We start from the raw sequence: 27,827 nt of genomic DNA, 5'->3' as shown, positions 1-27,827 counted from the left end.
CTCACAATTAAATATCTTAGTGAACTTGAGCCTATGCCTAAAATATCATCTGTGTATACAAGCACAGCTCTGCATAAGGAATTCTCCATTGCAAAATATTAAGGAAACTATAAAGGGTGCCTGACCAATATTGATTATACTTAATCAGTGAGGTTTAATGGATGACTCAGTGACTGAATTAAAGGTCAAATATTCAAAACTGGTATAAAAAGCATCTTTACTGAACAACTTATGAAAGGAAATTGTGTATCATTTGAGGCCATTAAACAAATTACATTACTGATACTGACAAGAACTCAGTAAAATGTTTGCCAAACATTTTGCTTGTCCACAAAGCATTCAGTGAAAAATATACCAAACAGGTCACATTACAGAAGCAACCATTTACAAAAGTCAATGTGAAAATAGTAATTATATTCCCAACTGCTTTTTCCCCATCTGTTTGTAGAGGACAAACACCACGTGGATCACTTTTCAGTCTCATTCTCAGGTTCACTGTCTCCACTATCACTGTCTCTTCCAGGGTGTTCTGGCATTGTTCGATGTTCACCCACTTCGGCCACTTTCAATTCTCCTTCCTTTATTATTTCTTCCCGTACTTTTTCTTCTTCTTCTGCATCTTCCTGCATGCCTTGCGCTTCACCTTCTACTTCAGTCTCTTGAGTTTGAGTAGTTTCTGGTTCTTCAATCATGGCAGGTGGGGGCAGTAAACGCTAGATGATTAAAAAAAAGAAAGGATGTTCAGTTTTTACGAGAAATGCATCTATTTGGGCATCTATTCCTATTTTAGCTTGAATTGTTCACCTTATATTTAGGATTTTGCATTAGATAACAACAACAAAGACTAAAAATTTAGAAGCCCTAATCATTTGTAGGCACTTAACTCCTATAAAAAAAAATTAAGAATAATCTTGGCTCACACGATGGTCTTATTAGACACATATTTTGCCTGAAAAGAGCCTGTTAAAAACTCAGGACTTCCAATTCAAGGATATCAAACATATTTCATTATCCTATGCAGCCAGACAAGTAATAGAGCTATGGTAAATCCCTACTTGGAGCAACAAGCACATTCCTACCATAATCTCATCTGTTACCATTTCAAACTCCTAGATACGTTTAACTTCTTTTTTGAGGACCTTAACAGGCCTGTCTTTAACAGGTCATTCCAGCAATTTCCCCTTGAAACATCTTATAAAATGCTATGTGAACATTATCTGTACTTATCCAAGTTTCACTCACAGATGTAAGTGCAGAACAACGCATGTTCCAGTAAGAGTTAAAGCAATGCTTAGATATTTTTTGCGTAATACTTCTGGAAAAGTACTTTAGTATATTCAAAGTGTTTTGCTCGCAACCAAAAAAGTGGTTTGCAAAACATTATAAGCAGCAATGGTCCATATTACCGTCTTCGGAAAAAAAATACCAAGAACACAGTGAGCTGAAGAGGATGAATGCTATACAACTCCAGGCTGTACAAAAACACTCATACTTCCTGCAGCCTGACATTATTTAATGACATGATGGATATTTCCTCAGAATATTGTGACGCATTTTAATGAAATGAAAGCTCGATAAACCTCCCATGCATGATTGTTTAGTTTCATTTTGCTTAAAGGCAACTTGGCTTCACATGACAAATTGTTTAATTACAGGGAAGTCTTATCTTCAATTAGATGACACTAATATTACAAATTTCTGACAAGCATAGGCAAATCCATGAAGCAATTATGACTACCAGCAGAGATATGAAAAGCATTTTTTATGAACTTTGAAGATGATATATTGGTCCCTATAATCCATCTGTTCACAGAAAAAGTGTTTTTAAAACCAGAGATCCTTAATTATAAAAACATATTCTTGATGCATGAGACAACTGTGATTTTCTGTGATTTAGTTAGATGCATGTTGTGCTTCATGACTACTACTGTTAAGACTACTGTAAAAGAAAAGGAAAAATACCATGTTGTACTAAATAGGGTAAAAGAAATGTAATGCCTTTTTTTTTTTTTTGGTAGTTCACTTTTTGGCTTCTCCTGCAAGGAGAATGTGATTCACTGCCACAGTAGGAAACCAGCAGTTTTGTAGCTAATTTTAGCTAGCAATGGATAAGATTAGGATGCTAAAAAGAGTAACTGGTAATAGCAGAAGGATCAGGTCCATATTTTATTAAGGTGTCAAGCAAAAATTTTGGTAAAATTTAGATGCTACCATCTGCTTTTCAGGACATGTATACACTTCTCAGTTCTGACAGGGCTATTCATTTACATCTGAATGTGACCAACTACACAGTCCACTGAGTCTTCATCACATACGATCTGCACGGTTGAGAGATCTCCAACTATATTAGACAAACTGGCTCCAAAACAAGTCTTGTCATGTGCTTATAGCACTGGGTTTCTAACATGAGTGTGAGCTTTCACTACTTTAAAAAAAATACAGTTACAAGAAGAAGAGATTTTAGTAGTGTCACTCATCTTTCTCTATCCCCTTCTCTTTACAGCAGACAGATAATTAGAACACTTTCCCAAAACAGTGGGGAAAGTATCCTGTCTACTTGGAAAAGGCTTTTTCTGGGTAGCAAAATGCTTCAGATTTGGCTGGAGCTATGCCTCCCAGAAGAAAGGAAAAAAAAAAAAAATTCCAAGATTCACTGGATCAGAACTGGAGAAGAAAAGAAGTTTTCTATCTGAAAGTCTGACATTCAGTTAAAGGAGAAATCAGATCTTTACTGATTACACTGTTCCACATTAGATGAAACAGTCACTGGAAGAAGGAAGGAAGAAGGGGTGATAGAGGAACATCCTTGCATTAAAGAATAGAACCTAGATCTCACAGACAAGTACCCTGGACTCATCTGTTCAAGGATACAGAGCCATGTTCACACTCTCTTCTGACAGCCAGCTAATACAGAGTTAGTACTATCCTTTTACATCAATTTTTCCTACTTCTGGAAATGTTTCAGGAGAGCAAAAACCAACAAGGGAACTTCAGAGTACCACGAAAGAATAAATGATAGGTAATATAGTCATGATACCCCAGACATGAAGAGAAAGCTGATGCAGTTGAGGGGTAGCATTTAAGACTTCTCTGTTTCTGTTTACTATCAACTACCTCTAGGTATCTACAGATCCAAGCATGCTGAGTAAAGGCAGCTTTCTGCTCAGTACACTATCTAAACTACCTTAAAGCTCTGCTCACATACATAAGAAGACAAGGTGTTTCTGTTGGGTTCTGAACTCTGCTTGAGGGATTAAACACTGGCAAGATAGGTACAGAGGTGAGAAAGCATCTACCACTGCTTCCAACCCCATGCTATTTTGCTTGGTGCTGAACTAGTGCTGAAAAAAATTGCTCCAGAAGAAAAATGCTACAGCTGCTAACCAGCCTGGATAATAAGGTGAGCTAACACAGTTAAAATGGTTCCAAGACATGATCTGGTCTTTCTATACACTGCAGGCTTGTCATGAAAACCTCTATTACAAAACATTATTGCACCATGCAGTGGTGCTATACCTAGCTGCACTTCTCTGAAACATAACACAGAAGTTTACTTCAAGTAAATACTGAACAGGCTAGTTCTTTAGTAATGAGGAATTTCTGGGGCCCAGACAGAGCCATGTCTAGCACTCAGCATCAACTACTGCTGGTTTTGGGGCCTTAAATTGGGGCTTAAATTACTAAAAGATACAGCTCTTGCTACTGCCAGATTTTAAAGACCTCAATATTCTCACTCCCAGTCATAAAACCTTCTTGAATTTTAAACGTAACAAGAACAGTCTCAAACCTCAACAGCATCTCATGTCACTTACTAAAAACCAATTTTATTTTAAATGCACACCTTCCAAAAATTAGAAGGTCCTTACCTGTTGATAGTGGCGTGTACTCTGTATCATGTGCATATACATATTGTACACAAAGTTAGCCATTTGAGGCATGTTCTTAATAACATGTATTTGGTGAGATGGTCTTTCTCCATTCTAAGGAAGGGGGAAAAAAGTAGACATTCAGCAAGCAAAGCCAAACAACCATTATTCAAAGGTTATTTAACTATATTAGAAAACATAAACCCCAAGAAATTAAGTAATACTTTTTAAAGAAAAAAATTGCTAAATTCTTTGGAAAGACAGAGTGTAGGTCTTACACTTTGAGGAACCGAATTAATCATGATACTGCAGCCCAATGAAGTAATTTCAAAAGGAAAGGATGGGTTCTGATGCTTACTCCATGAAGTACATTTTGGACTTGAGTCATTTAACACAGCAAAGGCACAAATAGTATAGGATCAGATTAGGACTTAGCCTACCTGTCCACCACTGTCCAGCTCCTTCTCGCTCACATTCAGTGAACATACACACTGCATTCTTTGTTGCACAGTGGACCTGAAAGTTTCAACTGAAGGGCTCCCTCCCAAACTTGTCAACAGCACTTAAGACCAGGGTGAATATATATGAATTTCGAGTTCATGTAGGCACCCCTTCTCAAAGCTCCAGGAAGCAAAGCAGATATGTTCCTCCATTTCTTCATTTAGCATCCTACTCTGTCTCCCCATGCTTAGATGCTCAGTACAAACCTTTCCCTGAAGATCTAGTGCAGTATTACAAATTACGTTTTCATACTTAGGAACCTAGGTCAGCAATAAAATTCTTTTGCAGTTCTGGACCCAATTTAAAAAAAAAAAAGTTAATTGGTTGTCCTGAATTAGTCAAATGTAATTCTACCTCTTTTAGTAAGAAGTGATTAGCCTTGTGTGGGTTTGTTTTGGGTTTTTTTTTTTGAGAAATAACATTATTTTGTTTCCTAACAAGACCAAAAATATGTAATGCACTAAAAATCTATTTATCATAAAAAAAAATATTACATCACTTCACAGGCAGAACTTGGGAAAAAGCAGGCACAGAGTTACATTGATAACTAAGTTTTGTGGAAAAACAAATTAAAAACAGCTAGCGTGTATCATGGTAAAAGTTAACTCTAGGGACATAATTATCCAAGAGGCACTGGTTTAGGGTCCCACCTCTTATAGCCCACTCAAAAAAAAGCAGGCAAATACACCCACCCATTACAGATAGCAAAATTCAGAGCAGCTGTTCCTACCTGTCTTGCCGTTGGAAAACATTCTGTGGGAACGATATGGAGGTGAAGCGGTCGAGCTGTGAGTTGGCTGAAAGCTGGAGTTAGCTCAAAACAGTTCTGAAACAGCGATACCCTTGCAAAGATATAAAGCCCGAGCCTGGCTCTTGACATGGCAACAACTAATCGTCGGACATCCCTTCAGAAAACAAACAAAATCAATCACGTTCTTTTCACTGATGGCATAGTTGCAATAAAAATAACTAGAAGTATACAGAAGTCTTAATTAAAGGAAATATAAAATCATCTGCTAAAATACTATTTTGTCTTTAGGTTTTTTCCCTACATACTGTTTCACTACCTACCAAATCCTAGAGCCATTATATAAAAGAGGGTTCACTGTACCGATGATATGAAAAATCACCCTTTACTATTTTCCTAGACTTCAGAGGTAAAGATTTACATGGAGAACAAATCACAATAGCATTTCTTATCCCTAAATGAGTAAACATGAATTTGATAACTCATCTAACTATGCTGAATAGACAAGTCTTCCTCTACCCCATTCCAAAACTGAAGTGCAAATATTTCAAGCTACACATCATAATGCAACTTATGCAATGATCAAACACTTCTGATACAAAACAAATAAAAAGGTCGCTTACAGGAAAGAATCTATGAGAAAATTTAAGACTGCATTTGTTCAACAAGCATTACATTCCTATCGTTCTACTAGGGTGAAACCAAGTTCAGCCTATCTGCAGTAATATAAACTAATTATAGTATAAGAGCCATTACTAAAGGATGAAGTGGTTGTGAAGAGGGTATCAGACAGTTATAAAAGGAAGTATGTCTGAACTTTATTCAACACATAGCATTAAACTTCATTTCTCCTACATATTCAAATAATTGAACACTTTTGTATAACATACTATCTTTCCATATCAGAAACATATCTTTCTGATACAGAAAACATGTAGCTTAATGACACTACAAGAGTATCTTCTTACATACCTAAGGTGGCCTACAGCTTTGGTACGCACTAGTGAAAGGAGAATATAATCATTTTGTTGACCTTGAAATCTGTCCACAGTTGTTACCTAGAGAATCAAAAATCAAGAGAAAACATCTATAGGTTAATCTTTGCCATTTCTCAATTGAAACATGACACCAAAATTTTAACATCAACTTTGGATTGAGACTGCAATAAATGGGAAGAGAAAAGAAAATGCTTTAACTCTGCTTTAATGGACCTCTAACCAAAAATCATTAGCCTGTTCTTTTTGGGAGCTGTTGGGAGGAGCTTTTGTCTGAGTGTGTACTGATTCTTTTACATTTTTATTCAATTCAGACAGCTAACAGTGGGGTGCTAATACCAAAAGATTGTGGAAAGCCATCAGTTTTATAATACAGAGTTTTAACCTGCAGAATTAGCACTAGACTTTTATAACTATGTTTTTTGTTTCAACAGATTTGTCATCATACGTTTTATTGAATCATTTCCACTCTGGATAGATCTTCCTAAAGGTGTGGGTTTTGTTGGTTGGTTGGTTGTTTTTTTTAAGGACAAAATAAATCACAAAGAAAAGAGTTATTCTGTCCCATGTAGTCTGTAGCCTTTCCAACTTCACTGACTTCAGTTTGTTTGTATGTCAAATTACAAACAGGCAGAAACAAGGGCACTACTCTATGGAATTCCATAGAGTGTAGGTTAATAAATGTGTAGTCAGCCAGGGAATACTTGTGCAGAAAGCTGTGAATCTATTCAATTAGTCTGTTCTATAATATGACAATTTAAAAACAAACAAAACAGAACCACTCCAATGACTGATATATTTTCAAAGTCACCTTGTTTGGCCGTCCAATCAGTGGATTATTTCCACACCGCTGATTAATGACATCACGGATCAGGTGTTTCTGTCCATTGTATGTTGTCAGGATACTTATCTTGTCTGCAGGATAACCAAGCAGGCACATATACATGAAGAGTGCTACAACATACTCTGCTTCACCAAGATTCTTAAGTTTAAAAGAGGAAAAAAAGAAAAAAAGAAAAAAAAAAAAGGGTTACTCAACTTGTAAGGCTGGAAAGAATAACATCTGTGACATTATCCTGTATTTAGACAAAAATCTCAGTGCTGCAAAACATCTATAGCTCTGATCTTTCCTTGCTCATTTAAAAGCCATTTTGAAAGAACAAACCACAGGTAGGTTTAATAACTTCATTCTGATTCCTCTTCAGAGATTGCTGAAAATCTCTACATCAGTATTATTGTTAGTCATTGATTGACACTTTCCAGTTATCTACTCAGAAGCTCCCAGTTTTATTTCAATACAAGATTAAAATCTAAATATTTAATAGTCCATTTAAATTATATTCATGAGATATTAAATATTTACACATTTGTACATAAATGCATTTATATGCTTATAGCTGTCTGCCCAACAGAACTGCCACCTTAACTGTATTATTACAGAACTCAACCAATACAATATTTAATTCTTCCTTCTTAAAGGTCACATGCCAAAAAAACCACCTGTTCTGTAAAACTCTGGAATTATTATTTGTTAAAAAGTATTACAAGCCGATAGTCTACAGATATCTGTATTTAAAGCGTGGCGCTAATAATGCCAAGGTCACGGGTTCAATCCCTGCTCGCTGCAGGGGGTTGGGCTAGATGATCTCTCAAGGTCCCTTCCAACCCAAAGCATTCTATGATTCTATGATTCTAAACACAAGGGTTTAAAAAACACTTAGGACCAATTTAAGATGGTTTCAAATAAGCATGCAAAAAAGTTGCAATGACTTACTCTCCAGTAAGCTGAAAGTAATAACTAGTTGAAGTAGAATAACCAAACCCCTTTCAGCTATTAATTAGGGGAGAGACATCTGGATTATCAAATCCAGTTATTTCTACTGAGGCCACACCTATTCAATTTCAAGTGACCAGCTATTATTTTGTAACCTTTTTTTCTGCACCATTACTAATAATAAATGTCTATCCCAAAGCATCACTCTTCTGGCTGTAGGAAGTTTTGTCCTATTTCCAGACTGGAGTTATTTGTAGCCTGTTTAAATCCCTTTTCCATCAACAAAAATTATCTTTCACGCTAAAAAGTTATTCTCAGTTGCTGACATTTATTCCTGCTCTATTTATACTGGGAATCTTATCCCCACTTGGTGTATGTTTGACTAGGCTAGACATACCAGCCTCCTTTATTTCTTCTTAAGTGGGCTCTGCATTACTTGGAAAATGCAGTTGCTACACATACCGAACACCTGTGGGTGTAAATCTATTCTACAAATCTTAATCCCTTTTAAGTCTGGAAAGAAATGCCCAAATTCACAAAGAGAGAAATAATACATGGTAGGAATTTGTTACCTCATGAAAAACCATGCAATGCCACCAACATACTCTGCTAATACTCTCTCCATCCTCAAGATCATGAAAAAAATTAACTGTAGGACATATGGTAAGAGTTTGCTCATGAAAGCACTGTAGTAATGATAAAGGTGTTCTGTGTGCTTGCGTGAGTGTTCTCAGTCTTCTTTGGCTCAGGAGCAGACTCAAGCAGTGCTCAGATTCTCAGTTATCAGAATCCTGGTTTTAAGGCACTAATTCCAGCTGTTCACAGGAGAACTTTTTACTACTTGTGCATTACAGTATTACAGCTTAAAAAACAAACTCATAAGAAACTCTCCCCTCCAAACAACCCTGTCCTCAAACTAGGAATGAGATATAGTGGATTATGGCTCACCATGGCTTTGTTCATTAAAAAAACAAAGTGAGAGGAACCCAAGGTTATTATTTTTCATACCTTTTAAAAAATAGATTAACATAATGATCTTCACAGGGAAAAAAATGACCATGAATATTATCATCTTAAAGTATATTGTTTGCTTTCCATAATAGTAAACAAAATACAAGGTGTTAATTCCGTGTTTGAATTAAACTCATTAACTCACACACAGCTCCAGCCTCTAACCTTGCCGAAACCCTAACTGGTAATTTAGGCACCAGAGTTTTTCATCACTGTCTATAAAATAAGAAAAATAAGAGGACTGAAAATATAAGCATCTCATTAAAAACATAAAAGGTTTTCCTATATTTAAGAGAAATAGATGGAGGCTGTTGTTGCTGGCTTAATTTGAAAAATTAGTTGAGAAATTCCAAGGCTAAGGGGTTGTTTTGTAATTTACTTGAGCCTCAATGTCTCTCTGCCTCTTACGTATATTTCTTGCAGTACTGTTTCATTCTTTTATGAATGGGCTTTTTCACATTCTTAAATATAGATCAAATCAAAACAGTGACTCTTCAAACTTAAATATGTGCCACAGAGCAAACTTTGGTCCTTCGTGTACAGGGGAAATACTACTGTTTCTTTCACTATCATGGCAGTACAGATGAATTACAATGGACTTTAATTTGCCATAGGCCAAAACAACATTTCATAATGAATTATACACCAAATCTCACCCCTCTCGTAATATTGAGAAAACAAAGATATCAAGCAAATTCATTCACTTTGAGCAAGAAGCACAACATAACACATTATCATTTTCAACGTTCAAAACTGATTAAAAGGAGGAAAAAGATCATGCATATGCATGATGCAATTATCTGAGAACATGAATTAAACATCAGTTTACTGTATTTTGACAGTCTGTCCTCATTGCAAATTTAATAAGCTATACCCAGATTAAATAAAAGTATACATGTAATATTTCTCTTACCTGATAGAAATAAGGATTGGGCTCAGACTCTCCTACACCATTGAAGTCTTCTACATTTATAAGCTGGAAGTCGTACAAAAACCCAGCATTGGCTGTTCTGAACTCTGGCAGAAGCTGCACGTGAGGAAGGTTACCCAGATTCTTATAACGCCAGTTGTAGAGGTTACATAAACTGTCCAATAACACAGAGACAAACCCCAAATAGTTAAAGCAGGTTCTTGAACTCATTCAAAATAGTTCAGATACACACAACCCCTCGCTTTGAAGATGAATGCTTCTGTAGGTTTTCAATGAAAAAAAAAAAAAAAAATCAGCTCTACACTGAAGGGTACAAGTTTTGCAAAGAAATCTAGTAGGAATTTTCATGGGGAACAAAACTTAAGGAATATTAACGTTTCTTTACAAAAAGTAAGGAGTAAGGGAGAAAGGATTTTCTGCATTATCTGCTGTAAAGCCTCTTACTGCAAAAAGAAATTTATTTTCTTATTTTGTGTATTGCCATATATTAACATGAGATGTGATGGGAAACAAACAAAATCTACACAACTCTGAATCATATCTGGTATTTATAGGGACAGTAATATAACCAAAATGCCTCAGTCAAAAATGCACAACAATATCCAGACCAGATAAAGTAGCAGATAGTTCATGGGGAAGCTACCTATATTCAGAAAAGACAAAGCATAGGAAGGTATGGAAAAAATCCTTGATCAAGAAATTGCTTGCAAAGTGAAGGAATTCTTCTGCTTTCTTATCTCTAAGAAGTTCTCTGAGATGTTGCAGAATAGCAGATGGAAAAATAAACTTCATTTATCATCATACTCAGATATAATTTCCATTTTCAAAATCATACTGAAAGTAACTGTTATTCATATGACTGGAAAATAATATTCTACCACCCCCAACATTTCTTACATAAAAAACCCCTGAAGATCTTCATATTGTTCATTCCACTTTATGCCTAAAAAAATTAGGATTTAAAACTAAACTTAAAGTAGCAAGATTTTATAGGGAGTTCTCTTCTCTTCTCTTCTTTCGTTTTATTCTTCCTTGTTAATATGACACCACAAACATGCACTTTACACAACAAATAAATCTGACATCTAAATTCCCACAACAAAATGACAAACACGTGACTAAAAAGAAAAGTTATCTTACTACAGAGAAGAAGTATCTCTTTTAATATAAAAAAGGGCATTATGCTCTTGTGTGCACAGCTTGGCTGTCTCCAATCAAAGCTGAAGCTCTGCTACTACTACAAGAAAAGTACCCATTTGCAGACCGTAAGGGAAACATGATCTATTCAAGGCCAAATAAAGAAAATCTTTATTTAGCCTTGAATATATTAAATATATTAGTTTAGAAAAGGAAGCTTCTGCAAAAAAGTCTCAGCTGTAAAAAAAACCCAAACACATAAGACTATTACAATTCCTTTAAACAGCACTGTCAAAGTACTCACACAGTAGCACAGTACTACTATATAAAAAAAAGCAAAACTGATTGCATTTCAGTGAAGTAAAATCTGCCTTCATAGTCTAAGCTGAAACAAATGGAACAAAACAACCAAATTAGTCTTGCAAACTCCTGTCCTAGTAACACCAAAAAAAGGTTCCAATACTATGTGTGCTTTTCCAATTTTTAACCTGGTAGTTTCTTATAAGCTAGACATGCCATTTTCTCTGTCTCACCTTGCTCTTGCTCTTCCTTGCGCATCCAAATCAACAGTTGGCACTCCAACACGAACAAACCGTGTAAAGAGGGACTGCTCCATATTGGAGTATTTTTGAAAAGCCATGTTCTTAATGACTGGTGGCAACTGATGATGGTCACCAATCATAATCCACCGCTTCAAACGACTGAATCCATCCTGAGGGTTCTAGAATTAAACAATTACACAATTCTAATTATTACAATATAATCAAGGCACTCAATTACAACACATTACTAGTCAAATTGGCTGTCTTAGACTAAGCCCTAAATTTCAACATTTGTTCTTAAGCTACGCTGAACTGCACTCATTTTAAAAAGACAACCACTAGCTTCTTTCCAAGCTACAATGAGAAAAAAGGCATAGTATTTTAAATAGTGTTGTTTCTTATAAAGCAACAGGTAAGTTTATCTATTAAAATCAGTAGAGAAGCATCAGGATAAATATCATATTATCTTGTTTTAAAGGCCAAAAGTAACATTATCAGAGGACAAAAGGAATAACCAATTATAGAAGTTACAGTAGTAAAAAACCCGATTTCTACACAGTACTGTTATCCTAGAAGAGTCTTTTAAACGTTATTTTCTGGATTCCGAGATAGTGGATATGAAGCACGTAAAACAATTTTAGTGCTCACATGTCTGGGGCACAAACTCAGCCTGCTTTTCAAGTCCCTCTGTGGTTCATGTGCTTCACCTGTTTACCTTTGGAATTCCCACATGGCCTCTTCCACAACCAGGATGTGCCTCTAATTAATCCTCACCCTGGCTCTTGGACTGAATGCTCTTCAGTATGTTTGGTATACCTCTTTCCAGTTCCTCATCATCTCTTGTATACCTATGTTGCATACTGACAGAGCTCATGAAGGAATGTTGTAACATAGGGACAAAAAGGAACAGATGTGTGGGTAACATTATTCAGGAATCAGAATCCTGAAGATTTCTACCTGCCAGTTTTACAATTCAGACCCTCACTTCTTACACACTGCTGTGAAATTTCCCTTCCCCTACAGGTGCACTATTCAAGATAGAGCCTAAAGTTTCTTTTCTTGCCACCTGAAGTGGAAGAGCGCTGAAGCTCTCTGATCAGAGAGCAAGGAAGGAAAACTGAACTCTGTACCGTCCAGCTCATCAAGCCTGAAGATGCCTTAGTAAGAAAGTAAGAGGACGGAAATTATTTTCAATGGCATGGAAAAAGATTTCTTTTCCTCCAAAAACGTTACTGATTTGGAGAAGACCAAGCATTCTATATAACCATCCTGCTCTTATCAGCAATTTCAATCTCGGACGAAGAGCCCTGCAAAGAACTCTGTTTTTTAACATTTCTTATTCTGAATTGCAAGCGCAAGAAATCAAGTACTACCACTATGTAAGCCTGATTCTTTAGGTTTTGTTAAAAAAAAAAACCCAAAACCTAAACTCAATTTTCAAGGACTATTTGGATGGCTCTTGTAAGAATGGTCATGGAATATCCCCCAGAATATGGCTCTGCTGTGAAAGGACGTGCTTTAATTACAGAAAAACTCTTCAGCTTCTGCGTTGCTCATATACACTAATTTCCCCTCACCAGCCTGATGCATCTGGTTATTCAATGCTCATTCAAACATTTGAAAAACACAAGATGCTTATTTCACTAAATAATTTCATTATCAGTGAAAACCATTGTAAAAGCCACGCAGGATTTATTCATTACACAGCACTACAGTACAATGTTGTAGCATTAAATTCAAGACTGCCAAAATACAAAAGCAACAGCCTAAAGTATTACATGTCTTTATGCGCAAAGATTTAAATGCCTAATTGGAGGAGACACCACCCAAATGACAACTTACACCTCCATACCTTTCTGACAGTTAGGGCAATCTAACTAAGCAGCAAGAAAAAATACTGTATTTCAGGTTTAACTACATTGAATGTTGTTCTAGAGACTACAGTGAGGATTCATTAAGCCTGCAAGACAGAAAGGAACCAAGTCTATTTCATTGTATTATTAGACTGCTGAACTGATAAGTGAAAGGGAAAGAGAGCTCGACTGTCACTGTTTAATGACTTGTGAGAAGCCTCACCCAGTAGAGGTTCGCTCTCTAAACCCCCCAAACAAAATGAATAAATATGTGCTCCTGTTCAGAGTTCAGGCAGTATTTGGGGTTTAGAATCAGAATTATCAGAACTCAGTCTTTAACGCATCAAGAAGGTGTTAAAGAACTACATCAATAGCCCTAAAACTTAAAAACCTACAGAGTTAAAGAGCAACTGAGAACAGGACTTGGGCTTTAATAGCAAAATGGTTAACTGGGACATGCACATTCTTTTGCGCACTAAGCCTATACTGAGCTACTGTCCCGCAACTGTATTCCACTCTCCACTGTTGAAGAGCAAAGTGAAAAATTATGAGCTGCAGTTACAAATATATCAAATATTTCATGGAGTTTCTATCACACCTTTTTCAACTGAGATTAATTTTCTTTCAGAATGAATATCCAAAAGCTTGGATGTTGTTTTCTAGAAGACTTAAAAATATTGCTTTTCAATGAAAATATCTGCTCCAGGCAAAACTGCTGAAAAGAAACTTAATTTTAGAATATGAGCAAATGCAGACTGTGTATTTTTCAGAACACCACTAGAGTAAGAATCAGCTCAACAGCACAAACTGTCTTCAGTTTTATTGACTTCCCACAGCTAAAGAGTTTGCACAGAGTTCCTGAGGGAGCCCATACTTCACTTCCAAAGGTGAAATTCTATCTTGTGATAATCTGAGATTACAGAGATAACAGAGCCACAGATGTGTGAAAAGCACATTTTGCTTACTTATGAAACCCTTTGGCTTTTAGAAGAGGAAAGTGTGGCATCTCAAGCTTAGGTTGCTAAAAGAAACCACAGATAACCTTCACTGGAGGTACAAAAAATTTCAAGACAGTCTGAGTGAATGTGTTGAGTTTAGAATGATCAGAGTAAATCATTTTAGGGAAAGATACTCAACTTTAAAAGGAGCAGCACTGGCCCTCTATCACAACAATCTGTTATGTTACGGAGCCATTGCTACCTGGCTTCCTAAAGACTGCTATAAATATCCTCTGTGCTACATTAGCTTCAGCTTCCTTCTTTCCTTCCCTGTGTTAGCGGTACCTTTCCAGCTGGAAGACTTTCACTCAACCGTAGCACAGCTGCATTCCTTCATCTAGCAACTGTTGGTTTGCCAAACGCAGTACAAGCTGCAGTTTATTCAGGGCTAAACATTTACCAATTAGCTAGACAAAAAGTGCGCAATTATTGGGCAAAAGTAGAACTAGAACCAGTAACCATTTCTTTTCTTTCTGTGTAGTTCTAACCTCAATTAGAATGTCTCCTCTCTACTTGGTTCCAGTTTTCCTGAAAGTTGTAGGTGTCTGGTATCTCTCTCTCTCTCTCTCTGTTAATCTTGACTGAAACTCACCAAACACCACAAGCAGACAGGATGGCACAGAGCAATTATGTAAGCCTTACATTCTTGGGAAACAAAACCATTACTTAACAAGAAGTATTAATTTTAACAATTTGTAAAATTAGCAATTTTATTCTATTAAATTATTTAATTTACTCTATTAAATTCATTCTATTAAATATTAAATCTATTTATTCTATTAAATGAGAAAGAATAAAAGTAACAAAGCAAGGACCTGGTTTACACAAATATCTTCACTTTTTTATTTTCAGAATGAAAGCCTGCTACTACTATTTAGTCAATCAAAGCAACATATTCAGAACCTATTAGCTTACTCCATAATATTAAAAAACAAGGATAAACAACTAATGTAGAACAATGTGAAAGTTCTTACTGTCCACTCAAATGGCATATGTCAGTTCTAGGCTACTTTCTGCACAAGAAATTTTCCTTTTAATATTCTATATTGCTCAAGAATACAGACTTTCATTTATCATTTTTTTGTAATATGTTTTTCAATTCAGGTCTAACCTGCAACAGGAGAGGTATGAAGGTTTCTATCTCCAGAATCTGAGCAGACTCTTCCATTAAGATGTTGTCATACTGAGAAAGAAAAAGTAAAAAGATGTCCATCAACCAAGTAATACAAATTAATGCTGTTATTCAGCCTACCAAAAGAAAGCATCAATTACTCATTTGGTTTTTGATGGGTGGGACATTTACAGCAGGATTTTACCTTACAGGCAGAATATCAGTATTACTAAAAATCCATGTCAGATGGTGAAATCCTTCTGTATCAATGGCAGATCTATCTGTACCAATCAGGGCTTACATCTAGAAGGAATCCATGACTGAACTACATAACATGCTTCCCATATGCCACAAACCACCCGCAAGAGAAAAGCTTTCTGCAGTGGAGCAAACTAATTTGGTATCTTCGCACTGAAACAGAAAAGGAGCACTTTTGTGATCCAATACAGTGCATTATCAGAGAAAAATAATACTGAAAGAATTATTGGTGGTGTGCTTTTATGGTTAACACTGCAGAGCGAAGACAGCATCGCATCAGAGTTCTTTTTCCTCAAATTATTGGTTTTTTTAGGTAAACAAAGTTATAAAGGCCATGTTTTTCCATCCAGTTCTGCCTTTACTTTATTACTCAATCATATCACTGCTGTACATCATCTGATATGGCAAAACTATCTTTTTTTTTTTTTAGAGATGCATTATGAAGCATTTTTGTATATACAGTAACTTAGAAGTCATCTCATCTTTTACTTACAGAAGTTAAATTTTTCTTCAGTAAAATTACAATTTGAAACGTACTGGTAAAAAATGCAACTTAAAAGAATCCAGTCGCTTAGATTTAGGACAGATAAAAAGGTTTATACAATGGGAGAGAGGGGGCAGACAGACACCAAACCCAAAAAACAATTAGTGTAGTAACAGTAGTATAATCATTACTTTGAAACCCAATTCAACCAGGTCATGTCGTTTCAGAGCAGCATGAGTACAAGTCATGGCAATTATTTTTGCTTCTTTCACCAACAGGTATTTGGATCTATCCAGGCCACTGCGGAGAAGTTCAAATGCTCTGAATTCCTGTGGTAAAGAAAATCTTGAAAGTCAGAATACAAAAAATTATTGCTTATAAAATGTATTCATTCAAACTATCTGGCCACCTTCTTAATATAATTAGGCAAGAAAGTTGTGAGGGTATCTACTGTTAACAATCCTATCTGAATAATTTTTTTATGCTAAACCTGGAAACAACAATATTTCAAAAAACAATCTTTTAAAAATACATCCAAGAATTCTGCAACCTGCGTGCATATGTAAATTTGCAGAGAATTGCTCAACTGATTCTGAGAAGCCCTCTCAGACTCCCCCAAAATTTTGCTTCACTACATCTTCTTGTTTCTTACTTTATTGCATCATAACATTACATCAAATTCAGTATTACAAAGACCAATACAGTTAATATGACCAAATGATACCCAGATCACCTTTACCCTAACTTTTAAAAGCCTCTCAAACAATTCTGGGAAAAATAGAAGATAATCTGTTTAAGTTACTTCTAGGTTATCTTACCAAAGGCAATTCACTGTAAATACAAAGACCCTGTGAGGATCACAGGAGCAGCAATAGGCACACCAACCCTACTAACCTAATCAGTGAAAATGGAACACGCAGAATGACTGCTTCCTAAAATCAAAATAAAACAGATTATACCCTTGTCCCTATTGTGAAACATGCCTATACTACTCAAAGGTAGAAATTTTCACCCGAATGCCTTGCAATCTAATGAAGCTGCCTAGGGGTGTAGGGCAAAGGAGAATTTTGGAAGTGTGTGAAGTTTTTTTATAGGATTAGCCAGATCCACTTACCTTTGACAGTTACATGTCTTACCTCAAGCTGAGTGAATATCTTCTTAATATGTCTAAAACACCCTTCAGCAATTTCCATATCTTCTTCATAGGACTTCCCTTTGAAAATCGGTTGAGGAGCATTTGCAAAATATTGGTGAAAAGGAAAGAAACTGGAGACATCTGTAACATCTGGCAATTTTCCACCTTTAACTTTCACCTTGCTGATATACTCCTCCCAACGAGACATTACCTATGGCAAATAAAAATGACATACTGACATGTTTTTTATAATATAAAGTCATTGGCAAGGTGTAGTCTTGCACACATTGTATTAAAAAAATTATCATAAAAGCAAGGTATGTCTAAATTTGCATTTGACTTGGTATCAGGTCAACATCAGGACAAGCTGTGGTGGGCTGACCTTGGCTGGCTGCCAGGCTCCCACCCAGCATCTCCCACTCCCCCTCCTCAACAGGACAGGGGGAGAAAGTAAGATGGAAAAGCTTATGGGTTGAGATAAAGACAGGGAGATCGCTTAGCAAGTACCATCACAGGCAAAACAGACTTGACTTGGGGGAAACTAATTTAATTTATTGCTGATTTAAAAGAGAGTAGGATGGTGAGAAACAAAGACAAAACCATAAACTACCTTTCTTCTCTACCCCCTCCTTCTCCCCAGGCTCAGTTTCACTCATTCCCAACTCTTCTACCTCCTCCTCACCCTGAGCAGTCCAGAAGGAATAGGGCTGTGTGGAGTAATTGCTGGAGGTGACTTAGATATTAGACTTAGATATTAGACTCAGATTTACGATTTCAAGAAAAACACAGCATTGAAGAAGCTGTCCAGATGAAATGCAGCTGGATGCCAGGAATCTATCCCACAGGGAGTTCCCTAAGCCTGCAACCTTGGATGTCGGCAGCATCAGGGGAGCCTGGTGCACTGGCTCTAATGGGAGTTGCCCAGAGGGAGGAGTGGTGTGGAGACACCACGGCCAAGCTCTGTGATAAGGGACTCAGAAGAGCGCCACGGCACCGATAAGCTGCATAATTGATACCCTGAGCCGACAAACTGTCATGATTTTGACAAAATGCTGTCCTTTTGGTAAACTTTGCTCATTATAATATCATACCAAAACACACCTCCATCCCAAAACCCATCCGCCTCTAAGGTGAGACCACTCCTCACTGAGCCTGCGCTCTGAATTCTTCCGAGCCTATACCTTCAAAACGAAGCGAGAAAGTTTTACACCAATTGTAACAAAAGTATGTATGACTAGAGTCCCTCAAGCTCCACCTGATGTGTAAAAATACTATAAAATAGCCTAAGAGAGAGGGGATGTTAGGGAAGATACCATCATGTGCTACTCTGACCTCTGGGATCAGTCGACGGGCTGAGCCTCTCTTCCCCCCCATCGGGACGCCTTTGGGTAAGAATCTAACACTTGGTTATACCAAGTGCCTCCCCGGGAAACTTAGAAACCCCTACAGAGTTGCTTGTATGTCTTTTGATGCATCTATGTTATCCAAAGCTTTGGTATTTGCATGTGCCTTGCAGTCCGTGAATTTATCGCTGGTAATCCAAAGAACCTGTGTGTCTGTTGCTTTAATAAATTGCTTTGATTTATTGGTCTAGCTGTGATAGTGGTCATTGAACGCGACCAGACACTTTAAGTGTGGCCATGATAGTTCATGCAGCACAACTAGACAAAAGGTGCCTACGTTATTTGTGAATCCGTAATCGTGATAGTTCAGTGTACTGAACGTGACCGGACTTGTAACGATAAACTGGGTACCTTCCAAAGCCTCTCGACGCAACAGGCTGTCATTCAGGTTTGTAACACTGCATCTTTGCCACCCCTTCCTCCTCACACTTCTGCCCTACTCCGGCATAGGCTTTCCACAGGCTGCAGCTTCCTTCAGGGCATATCCACCTGCTCCAGCATGGGGTCCTCCACAGGCTGCAGTGTGCATATCTGCTCTTGACACAGTCCTCCATGGGCTGCAGGGGGACAGCCTGCTTCACCATGGTCCTTTCCATGAGCTATGGGGCAATCCCTGCTCCGGTGCCTGGAGCACCTCCTGGCCCTCCTTTTCCTTTTGACCTTGGCGTGTGGGCTTGTTTCTCACACTCTCTGCCCACAGGTGCTACACAACGGTTTTTGACATTTTCTCAAAGATGTTTTCACAGCGGCACCACCAGTGTTGCTGATGGCCTCAGCTTTGGTCAGCGGTGGGTCTGTTGGAGCTGACTGTGTCCAGCATGGGGCAGCCCCTGGCCCCTTCTCACAGAGGTCACCCCTTCAGCCCCCCACTACCAAAACTTCGCCACATAAACCAAATACAGAAGCAAGTCTCTTTATTATCTCCACTTACAGTACTTTGGTTTAAATACCAAGTTGGACTCCTTTGGGAAGAAAGTGAACCAGAAGATGAGCTCTAGCAGTGATCCTAGTACTCTCCAACACCTAACAACCATTTAATGTTTAGGCCTGCACTACAACTAGCCCAGAGTAACTTCTGTAAAAACATATACAGCGTATACATTTGATCCTAAGTACCACTCTACAAGTCTGCTTAAGCCACACTAATTGCTAATGTAGGCCATGTCACTTAAAAATGAAAAAATGAGGGATATACAATTAGAAAATCACCATTTTGCGTACTATGCATCCGATTTCACACTGGCATTTAACACCATAAAGGCTTTCTAGCAGGATCGTCAAGTAGCTGCTCTAATGCTTGTCCAAAACGTAAAGCAGCCCACAGATTTTCCTATCAGAAGGAGCAACTTCAGGTTAGAATCTTTGCTAGCAGTCATGAAGAGCAGCAATGCTAGCCTTTCAGTTGGTGAGTCATCAGGCAGGATTTAAAACAATAGCAACACAAGTAAGTAATGTTGCAATTATAGCTTTAGCTGTTATTGTATTTTGAACCACCAAAGAAAATTCGGGTTTTTTTTAGACTCAATTCTGAAAAATTCACTCCAATTTTTACAAATTATATGTTTCAAAACATACTGAGGTCACACAGTCTCTGTAGAAGTATTTCAGTCCTTACTTGGTATAAGAAAAAGTGGCCAGCCGTTTCACAAGTGTAAGAAACATCTCCTGGGACTCCAAGACTCTCTTGCAATCGCCCAACCTCTCGTAGAAGTTCAAGTCTTCGAGCCAGCACATAATTAACTCTTCCGTACCTACAAAATGGATTAAACATAATGTAATTTGTATTTAAACGTATTTAATTTAAAACTGTTTTATCTAAGTATCACAATGAGAGAACACAAAAACCCCGACCCCCCCCAACCCCAAAGCCTCACAACTACTACCAGGTTCCAAAACCCAAGAATTTGCTATGTGCCATCTACTTCTATCAGTTGAGCCCGAATAGTTTAGAAAGCCGTGCAAGAACCATTACTGTAGAAAAAGCTCGTTTTATCCCATCACTTCAACAAAAGCTTATTAAGTGTTAGTAAAACATTCTCATAATGTACCTGTAGAGCAGAAAAGCATTACTTCCAATGTACTGTCTAGGAACTACAGTACACTATGTGTTACACAAACATAAGAAAATTATACAAGTCTGTGGACCATCATAAATGGAACCTATGCCTGAAGTTTCAGTACGATAAGGCTGACTTCCTTTGACAATATACAAAATATCCTACAACAATGCTTAGCTCACCATAACAGACAGGTCTACATCCACACATAGGAAGTCCTGTGCCAACAGCTCCCTGTTCAACAACTTCTATGACTGCTTAGCTTGTAACCCACTCCTTCGATTCTTCCTCCTCTTACCCAACTCAAGCTCAATTTTTTTCCTTCATAAATCAATTTCCTTAATCCATGCACTGCCCCCCTCCCAGAAGCAGTACAAGAAAAATGAAAATCAATGTATCACATTTTCTAAAAAAGAAAACAAATGTAAAAGTAGTATAAGCAGGTGGAATTAAAGAAGTAAGAGGAACAGGATAGTCTTTTAAAAATGCATACGTAGTTAAAAGCTGAAGCGTTTTTCAAGTTCTTATTAAACTTACTAAAACATGCTTTCTGCACAGAAGAAAAAAAATAGAAAGACCCAAGCCCTGATAATCACAATGGGTTCCATTGTCTTATTTAGAAGGTTGAGAGTAGTTAAAGCTGAAGATCTGAATTTACTAAGACACAACTGAATACAATATTGTTCACAACTGGAAAAAATAAGTTCCTCAGGAACTATGACAGTTAAGATCCCTGGAATACTAAATAGTATTTTCTTCTTCAATGAAACTAACCCATTAAAATAACAAGTGACCGAAACCAGTTGTCTGAGTTTTTTTTCCCCTCAACTTCCAATGTCCTCTTATTTCTCACAATTCATATGCCCCGTTTTATGTATTCATTCATTGCTACAAAAATTTTCTTTAGCTATGATTCCCTTTGTGTTTAAGTGACAGTACCAGTTTAATCAGCTCCTCTCCACCTTATGTTCTTATACCCCCTGCCCTGCTTTGCTGTGCCTGCAGAGGGAGCAAAAAAGGAACACTAAGCTTGTAAGCAGTAGAAATTCCTTAAACAGTATTGTGCCCTCTAAAGCAGCCTGACACAGAAAAACCACAAACTCAGAAGCAACCTAAAAACAAACAAAAGGCATACGGAAAATATACTTCTCACATCAGTGCAGCCCACCTTCAAATATAGTCCTCAACCCTTATCCCTCCCTTCCAAACTGCCAGAACCCATAGGACTTTGTAGTAACGTCCTGTAGGTCTGGAGTTACCCTGAAAATGAATGAAAGTAAGACAGTGTTGAGTGTCTCAAAGAAAACTCCTTTTAATTATGAGCACTATGGATGTTACTGAATAAATACCTGCCATGGCATCATTTCACTGAGATTTTGGCTATCAAATTTCTGGAATAATTTGACTACATCAAAACATTCAAATTAAAAAAAAAAAATCACAAGGTATTTATTTTTCTAAATGAAACTCAACTATGCATATGTGGGTAACTTCTATATATATTTTTTACTACAGCTTTGGAAGTCAAAGTATTGCTGTAGTAATCCAGTACTGGACAGTTCAGTTATTTCTAGTGCATGACTCTCATACACCCGCTTACATTTATGAATGTGTGTAATCCTACTGACGTCAATTGGACTAACACATAACAAACATACAAATATTTACAAGAACAGGTTCTTAAATCTTTGTACTGATATAGACTTGACAGCTTTCCTTATGTATGTATTATTCAAAATGTGTTATTTACCAATAAGCAACTTTGTAATCAAACAATATTCTGAAGAATTAAAAGCAGAAAGTTTCATTTCATGTTTATGTATGCAATATTCACCATGCCAGCAGAAGTGATATCATATTTGCACAAAAAATTCCTAACTGCAAAAACCTGACTTTATTATTCAACTTTCTCTCACAAACCAAATCAATTCTCTAAATTGTGTATGGGCCCAGAATACAACAAACTACTTGTATTCAAGCAGTTGAGTTTGTGAACAAGCAACTGCCTGATTCTGCCTTTGGATTCTCAAGATAACACAGTTTCGTTACTGAATAAGAGCCAAAATTACTTAAGCCTGTATTGAAAACAAGTGCACTCTGTGTTACTGGGATTCAATAATGTGAGAAACGTAAAACTTGTCAAGCACTGCTCCTTGCTCATTTACAAGGGAGGTGAATGGATTCAACACATACAACTTGCTGCAATGTTTATGTGAGTTTTATCCTTCACACCTCCCTTCTCACCTGCTGAAATCTTTCTCTGTCTCCAATTCCTCTTCTCCGTGACCCAGACGCAGGAGGTGGCGCTCATCAATGTCTAGAGCCATGATTTTTTCAAACAGCTGGTTCAGGGCCTAAAGATTGACAAGAACAGGAGAAAAGGTAGTTTTTAGAAGTTCAGAGGCTCTTGCAGGGGAAAACTGAAAAACTGATAGTAAGCCAGCTAGGAAATTATGCCTATTTTGATATAAACGGAAGCCAAAGCAAACATGAAGTGAATACTGAAACTAGAGGTCTTAATCTTGACAACAGGGAAATTAGCCTACTAAAACTCTTGCATTTACATACTTTATACAACAATTACATTTTATTTTACAATTTTAAAAATATTTTAAAATTTGATTTAATCACCTAGTTAATTTAGTTGATAAAGCTATCAAGTTTTTAAAACTGTCTCAAGAAGCACACTTTGCAAACATTGATTTTGTTAAGAGGACTTTAAACCATTACTGTATGTTAGAAGAGCGTGATCTGGTATTGACTGGCACATGCTGTCACTCTATTCCATATGGATAAATAAATTTTGCTGAACTCAACTTTAAGGTGTGCTACGTCCCCTGCCTTAAACTCTTCAATTCTCTAACAGCTTAATATCAACTGTCCAATTCAGTGTATTTCAAAGGAGTAAGTTTGTAAGCACTGGATCATCAAGTTATGAAACTAAGAATAAACATGAGCAAGCTCCACTTGTACTTCAAGTCAGCTGGAAGTCGTGCAAACACGTTAAAGTACAGCATCAAGGCATAGGGAATGAACCCTGCTGAGTTAACTTCCTGAAGTACAATTTCATGTTCTCATAATAAGTCTTACCTGGTAATAAGAGTTTCCTACCTCCCTCAAATTATTTCCTTCCTTTTCTCTCCAGTGGACATGCTCTCAACCCTTTCTCTCAACTTCGTTACCTGTTAACTCTCCTGCAACCCATTGTAGACTGGCCTATATTATTCCAGGTTGTAACTCCTCACCAAAATGAAGCCTCACCTTTGATCAACTGCATTCTTTGATCAACTGCATAAGTGCCTGATCTTGCTTTGATGGACAAAGATGAAATGGTTTTGAAGTAGTATGTTCAGTTAAAATAGCTCATAACTGAGATAGGGTAGGCTAATTAGGGAGACCAGGAAACAGATGACCCTGGTTTCCAAACAAATCCTTCCAAACGAGATGCAGATTTAGAGTAAGACTCTTTAAGACTTTTATCATTATTATTTTATGTACGCTTGAGAATTAGCAGCTAGACTCCACCTCTTAATGAATGGGAAGCAAGCATTCAGCTGAAGAGGCCATGATACCTTTCGTGCCTTCCCTTAGAAGCACGAAGCACAGAGCAACCAGTGTCCAAGAATGCTAGTTAGCAAAAATCTGGCATGCATGCAGTGAATGTGCAACTGTAAGAACTGTACAGACACTTTTTCAAAATACTTCCCAATTTCTAACCCAACCAGTTAAATATATTGAAAACTTCTGATAAATAGCTCAGAACTACAAACCTACAATTCAAAAATTAATTTCACATTATGAAACTGGCAAAACTGCACACAAGCCAACTCAAGTTTTCATTGTTAAGAGACAACTGCAATCCCAAACCTACTGATCTCAATACCTGCTGTTGTTCTTAATTTTAATTACAGGAAAATTTCATACGTGACTGACACTTTACCTGATTAGAGTGGGTAACTATAAGAGTTCGTTGTTCTGGGAAATTATGATAAAGATTGGATATTATCTGGACTGCTACATCAGTTTTTCCAGTACCAGGTGGACCCACTACCTAAAAACAAACAAAAAAGATCAGAAACAAAAATCAACACATAATTTATCAGAATATGGCACAATACAGAAATATAGCCAGCTGGGAAAAAAGCAGAACAATCTCACAAGACATTGACATCATACATTAACAACAACAAAAAAAATCTTCTGTTTCATGTACAATTGCTTGCTGGCTTCTGTGAACTTCAAGAACACCTACAAACACCATGAAAGACTCAGTCTAATGCTAAGGCAGATTCCTGCCTAAAAGAAATACGGTAATCCAGCAACTATTTACTGGCTTTTGTGAACTGCAAGAACAAATACAAGATATCATGAAAGACTAATTCAGATTAGTTAGGCAGATTCCTGCCTAAGAGGAATATGGTAATCCAGCATATGAAATACTATTCTGTTTTGCAACCCAAGAAAACAGACCTCCTCAGAGAAAAAAAAAGCTGCTTAGCCTCAGGACAGGCTAAACATAGGGGAAACAGTGAAAAAAAAAGCATCAAAACACATAATTGAAAGAGAGTAACGTGAGGCAGATATAAAGAAGAGAAAAAAAGAATCCATTCTTTCTATTTACTCAAATATCTGCAACTGATGATATAGAAGTAATACTGACAGTTAATGTTTTTATAGGATCAATTATACCAACAACATTCAAAAACGGATACCTGAGACATTTTAAAGATTTCCAAGTATTATAAAGGATTGCAAAGTAATTTGTTCAGCATTAAGAAGCACAGAATAGCAGGTTCCATATGTATCTACACATAAAATTATGAATTGCTATGAAATCATACTTGCTTTATTTAAGGAATCTCATTGATCACTGGATTCAAAAGCAAGTAGGATTGTACTTTTCAAAAATATTTGACAGAAATACATGACATAATGACAGAAAATAAAACATGCCTATATTACATAACTGTTTTCTCAGCCTGTCTCCTCTCCCTATAACAAAGTGGGTGATGTATTAAAAAAAAAAAATCAGAAATACATCCTCAAAAACAAAAAGCTGACTTTGTCATTGTTTCTCGCATTTGACCTAACAGACTGTCATTCTCTAACATCTTTTACAAATCAACAAATGCGGTTTTAGTAGAAAAGTTCAAATTATATAACGACCATCTTTAATATTTATGAAAGCTGATGGAGAACCAGGCACAGGAAGTTACTTTTTTTCTTTAAAGCCCTCCAAAAGTGAGGTAGATGGTAGTTTATAACACATTATACACTTGCATTTGAAGGTCATTAATAGTGCAGCAAGTATTAAATGATACTAACAAACAGTATGCAATGCTATTAAAAAAGACAAAAATAAAAACTAAGTGACTTGGAGATCCTCTCTCTAGTATTTTCTGTGTTAATTATACAGTACAGAATGGTAATAAAGATTTTAATTTCCCAATCTTCCTTCCTATTGACAATACTACTAATAGAAAACAATACTCCTATACACTGGTGTGGGTATTCTCAGAAAAACACTCTAATTACATAAAACCCAGCAGCTCAAATCATTCCAAAAATCCCCTTCCAACATTGTTTAATAACCAAATTTAAAGCATCTATCACTGTGGCATTTTCACAGCATTCAAAAAAAAAAAAAAAAAAAGAGCTTGCATTTCTAAATAGACCTTAAAGTTGATATTCTATCAACAACCATAAAGTTCTGCTGTGTCCTACTAGAAAATATACCATACTGAAAAACACTGCCAAGAACTCAAGGAATTTTTATACACATTTATGACACTACTAATTTCAGCACACATAGTCAGGCAGGGACAAAAGGCATTCCACTGAAGTTCTTTTTTTTTTTTCCTTTGCCATGCATCTTTTGTGTGCTACCTACAGAGTGTATAGGGAGTGGTAAAACATAGGGAGGAAGGGGAGGAGGAGGAGAAGTATGGTACTAATGAATACCAACAAAAACCTAAAAATTAGCATTATTGCCTATATAGACCAAGAACAAATTAAGAGTATCAGAGAAAAGTCATTCAAGTATTCCAATGAGTCACCACCAGGATAGACTGTACTTCACTGGGAGACAGGCACTTGTAGTCAAAGTCTAACTGAGAGTGGTAAACCTTAAAGACCTTTGCAGAAATTCACTGATCAAAAATTATTTTCATAACAAATCTACAGCTTTGGTTTGGTTTGTAAATTCTTAGTTCTAGAAGTCAGTAGGATATAAAGGATTGCACATTACATTTCACAAGACAGCACAAAAAAGCTCCCTGAAGACAATTCCATGACTTTCATTTCCTTTAATGGAGTTAGATCAAACTAAAAATGATGCAAGTAATTTAAAACAGCCAAAAATGACAGGCATGGCAAAAGCTTTACAGTGTAAAACTAGCAATCCAACCACTGAAAATGTAAATTCAGTTGCTGTGGAAATTCTTCAGCCACTGAAACACAGGATACAGTTATACAGTGATCAAGTGTATTCCTGTATGATTTTATGAAGATGGGAGGATGTTGAACCTTTGTATGTTAATTTTTCATATTTTTAAACTATTAATAGACATGACCTCAGCAAGGCTACAGAAATGGGCATTACTGGCATTTCACTGAATGTACCTAAAGCCAGAATCAAATAAATAAGTGTATAAAATCCTTAAAAATATTCTTACCATAGTTAGCCCAGGCTGCATTCCCGCACGTATAGCTTCAATCTGAGTATGGGTAAATTGAATAGTATTGCTGTAACAAAGGAAAACAAGATCAGAGAATTGATAGATTTTGCCAACAGTTTTGATAAAAGCAATTGTTTTAAACAAGTTTGATTTAGATTAATTGGCTACATGTTTCTCCAGAGCTACATGCTTACAAACTTTTATATAAATTAAACCATCAATACAACTATCTTCTTTATAGACATGACAATCTTGCAATTTCTAAGCAAGACAATAAATCACGTTATCCATGTGACAACAAAATCATCCTATCTAAAAGATGTCTGTCTTTAGTTATTATTTGCTG

The 27,827-nt window shown here is 36.7% G+C and overlaps 1 protein-coding gene across 1 annotated transcript in view; it reads right to left on the bottom strand.

The window, feature by feature from the left end:
- Nucleotides 1-449: 449 nt before the first annotated feature.
- Nucleotides 450-27,827, bottom strand: part of AQR (aquarius intron-binding spliceosomal factor) — a 61,093-nt gene continuing 33,715 nt past the window's right edge. Inside the window, exons 22-35 of the mRNA XM_075712394.1 lie at nucleotides 27,479-27,548; nucleotides 24,745-24,855; nucleotides 23,049-23,158; nucleotides 20,363-20,498; nucleotides 17,346-17,555; nucleotides 16,401-16,538; nucleotides 15,468-15,539; nucleotides 11,497-11,684; nucleotides 9,809-9,980; nucleotides 6,922-7,092; nucleotides 6,088-6,173; nucleotides 5,098-5,272; nucleotides 3,867-3,980; nucleotides 450-713 (exon numbers count right to left, since the gene is read on the bottom strand). Coding sequence (XP_075568509.1) covers nucleotides 468-713; nucleotides 3,867-3,980; nucleotides 5,098-5,272; nucleotides 6,088-6,173; nucleotides 6,922-7,092; nucleotides 9,809-9,980; nucleotides 11,497-11,684; nucleotides 15,468-15,539; nucleotides 16,401-16,538; nucleotides 17,346-17,555; nucleotides 20,363-20,498; nucleotides 23,049-23,158; nucleotides 24,745-24,855; nucleotides 27,479-27,548 — 1,999 coding nt within the window. The 3' untranslated portion in view covers nucleotides 450-467. The remainder of the gene's footprint in view (nucleotides 714-3,866; nucleotides 3,981-5,097; nucleotides 5,273-6,087; nucleotides 6,174-6,921; nucleotides 7,093-9,808; nucleotides 9,981-11,496; nucleotides 11,685-15,467; nucleotides 15,540-16,400; nucleotides 16,539-17,345; nucleotides 17,556-20,362; nucleotides 20,499-23,048; nucleotides 23,159-24,744; nucleotides 24,856-27,478; nucleotides 27,549-27,827) is intronic.

The sequence above is a fragment of the Pelecanus crispus genome, chromosome 6 (assembly GCF_030463565.1).
Source record: "Pelecanus crispus isolate bPelCri1 chromosome 6, bPelCri1.pri, whole genome shotgun sequence".
NCBI classification, from domain to species: Eukaryota; Metazoa; Chordata; class Aves; order Pelecaniformes; family Pelecanidae; genus Pelecanus; species Pelecanus crispus.
This window is presented reverse-complemented; position numbering and strand designations above follow the sequence as displayed.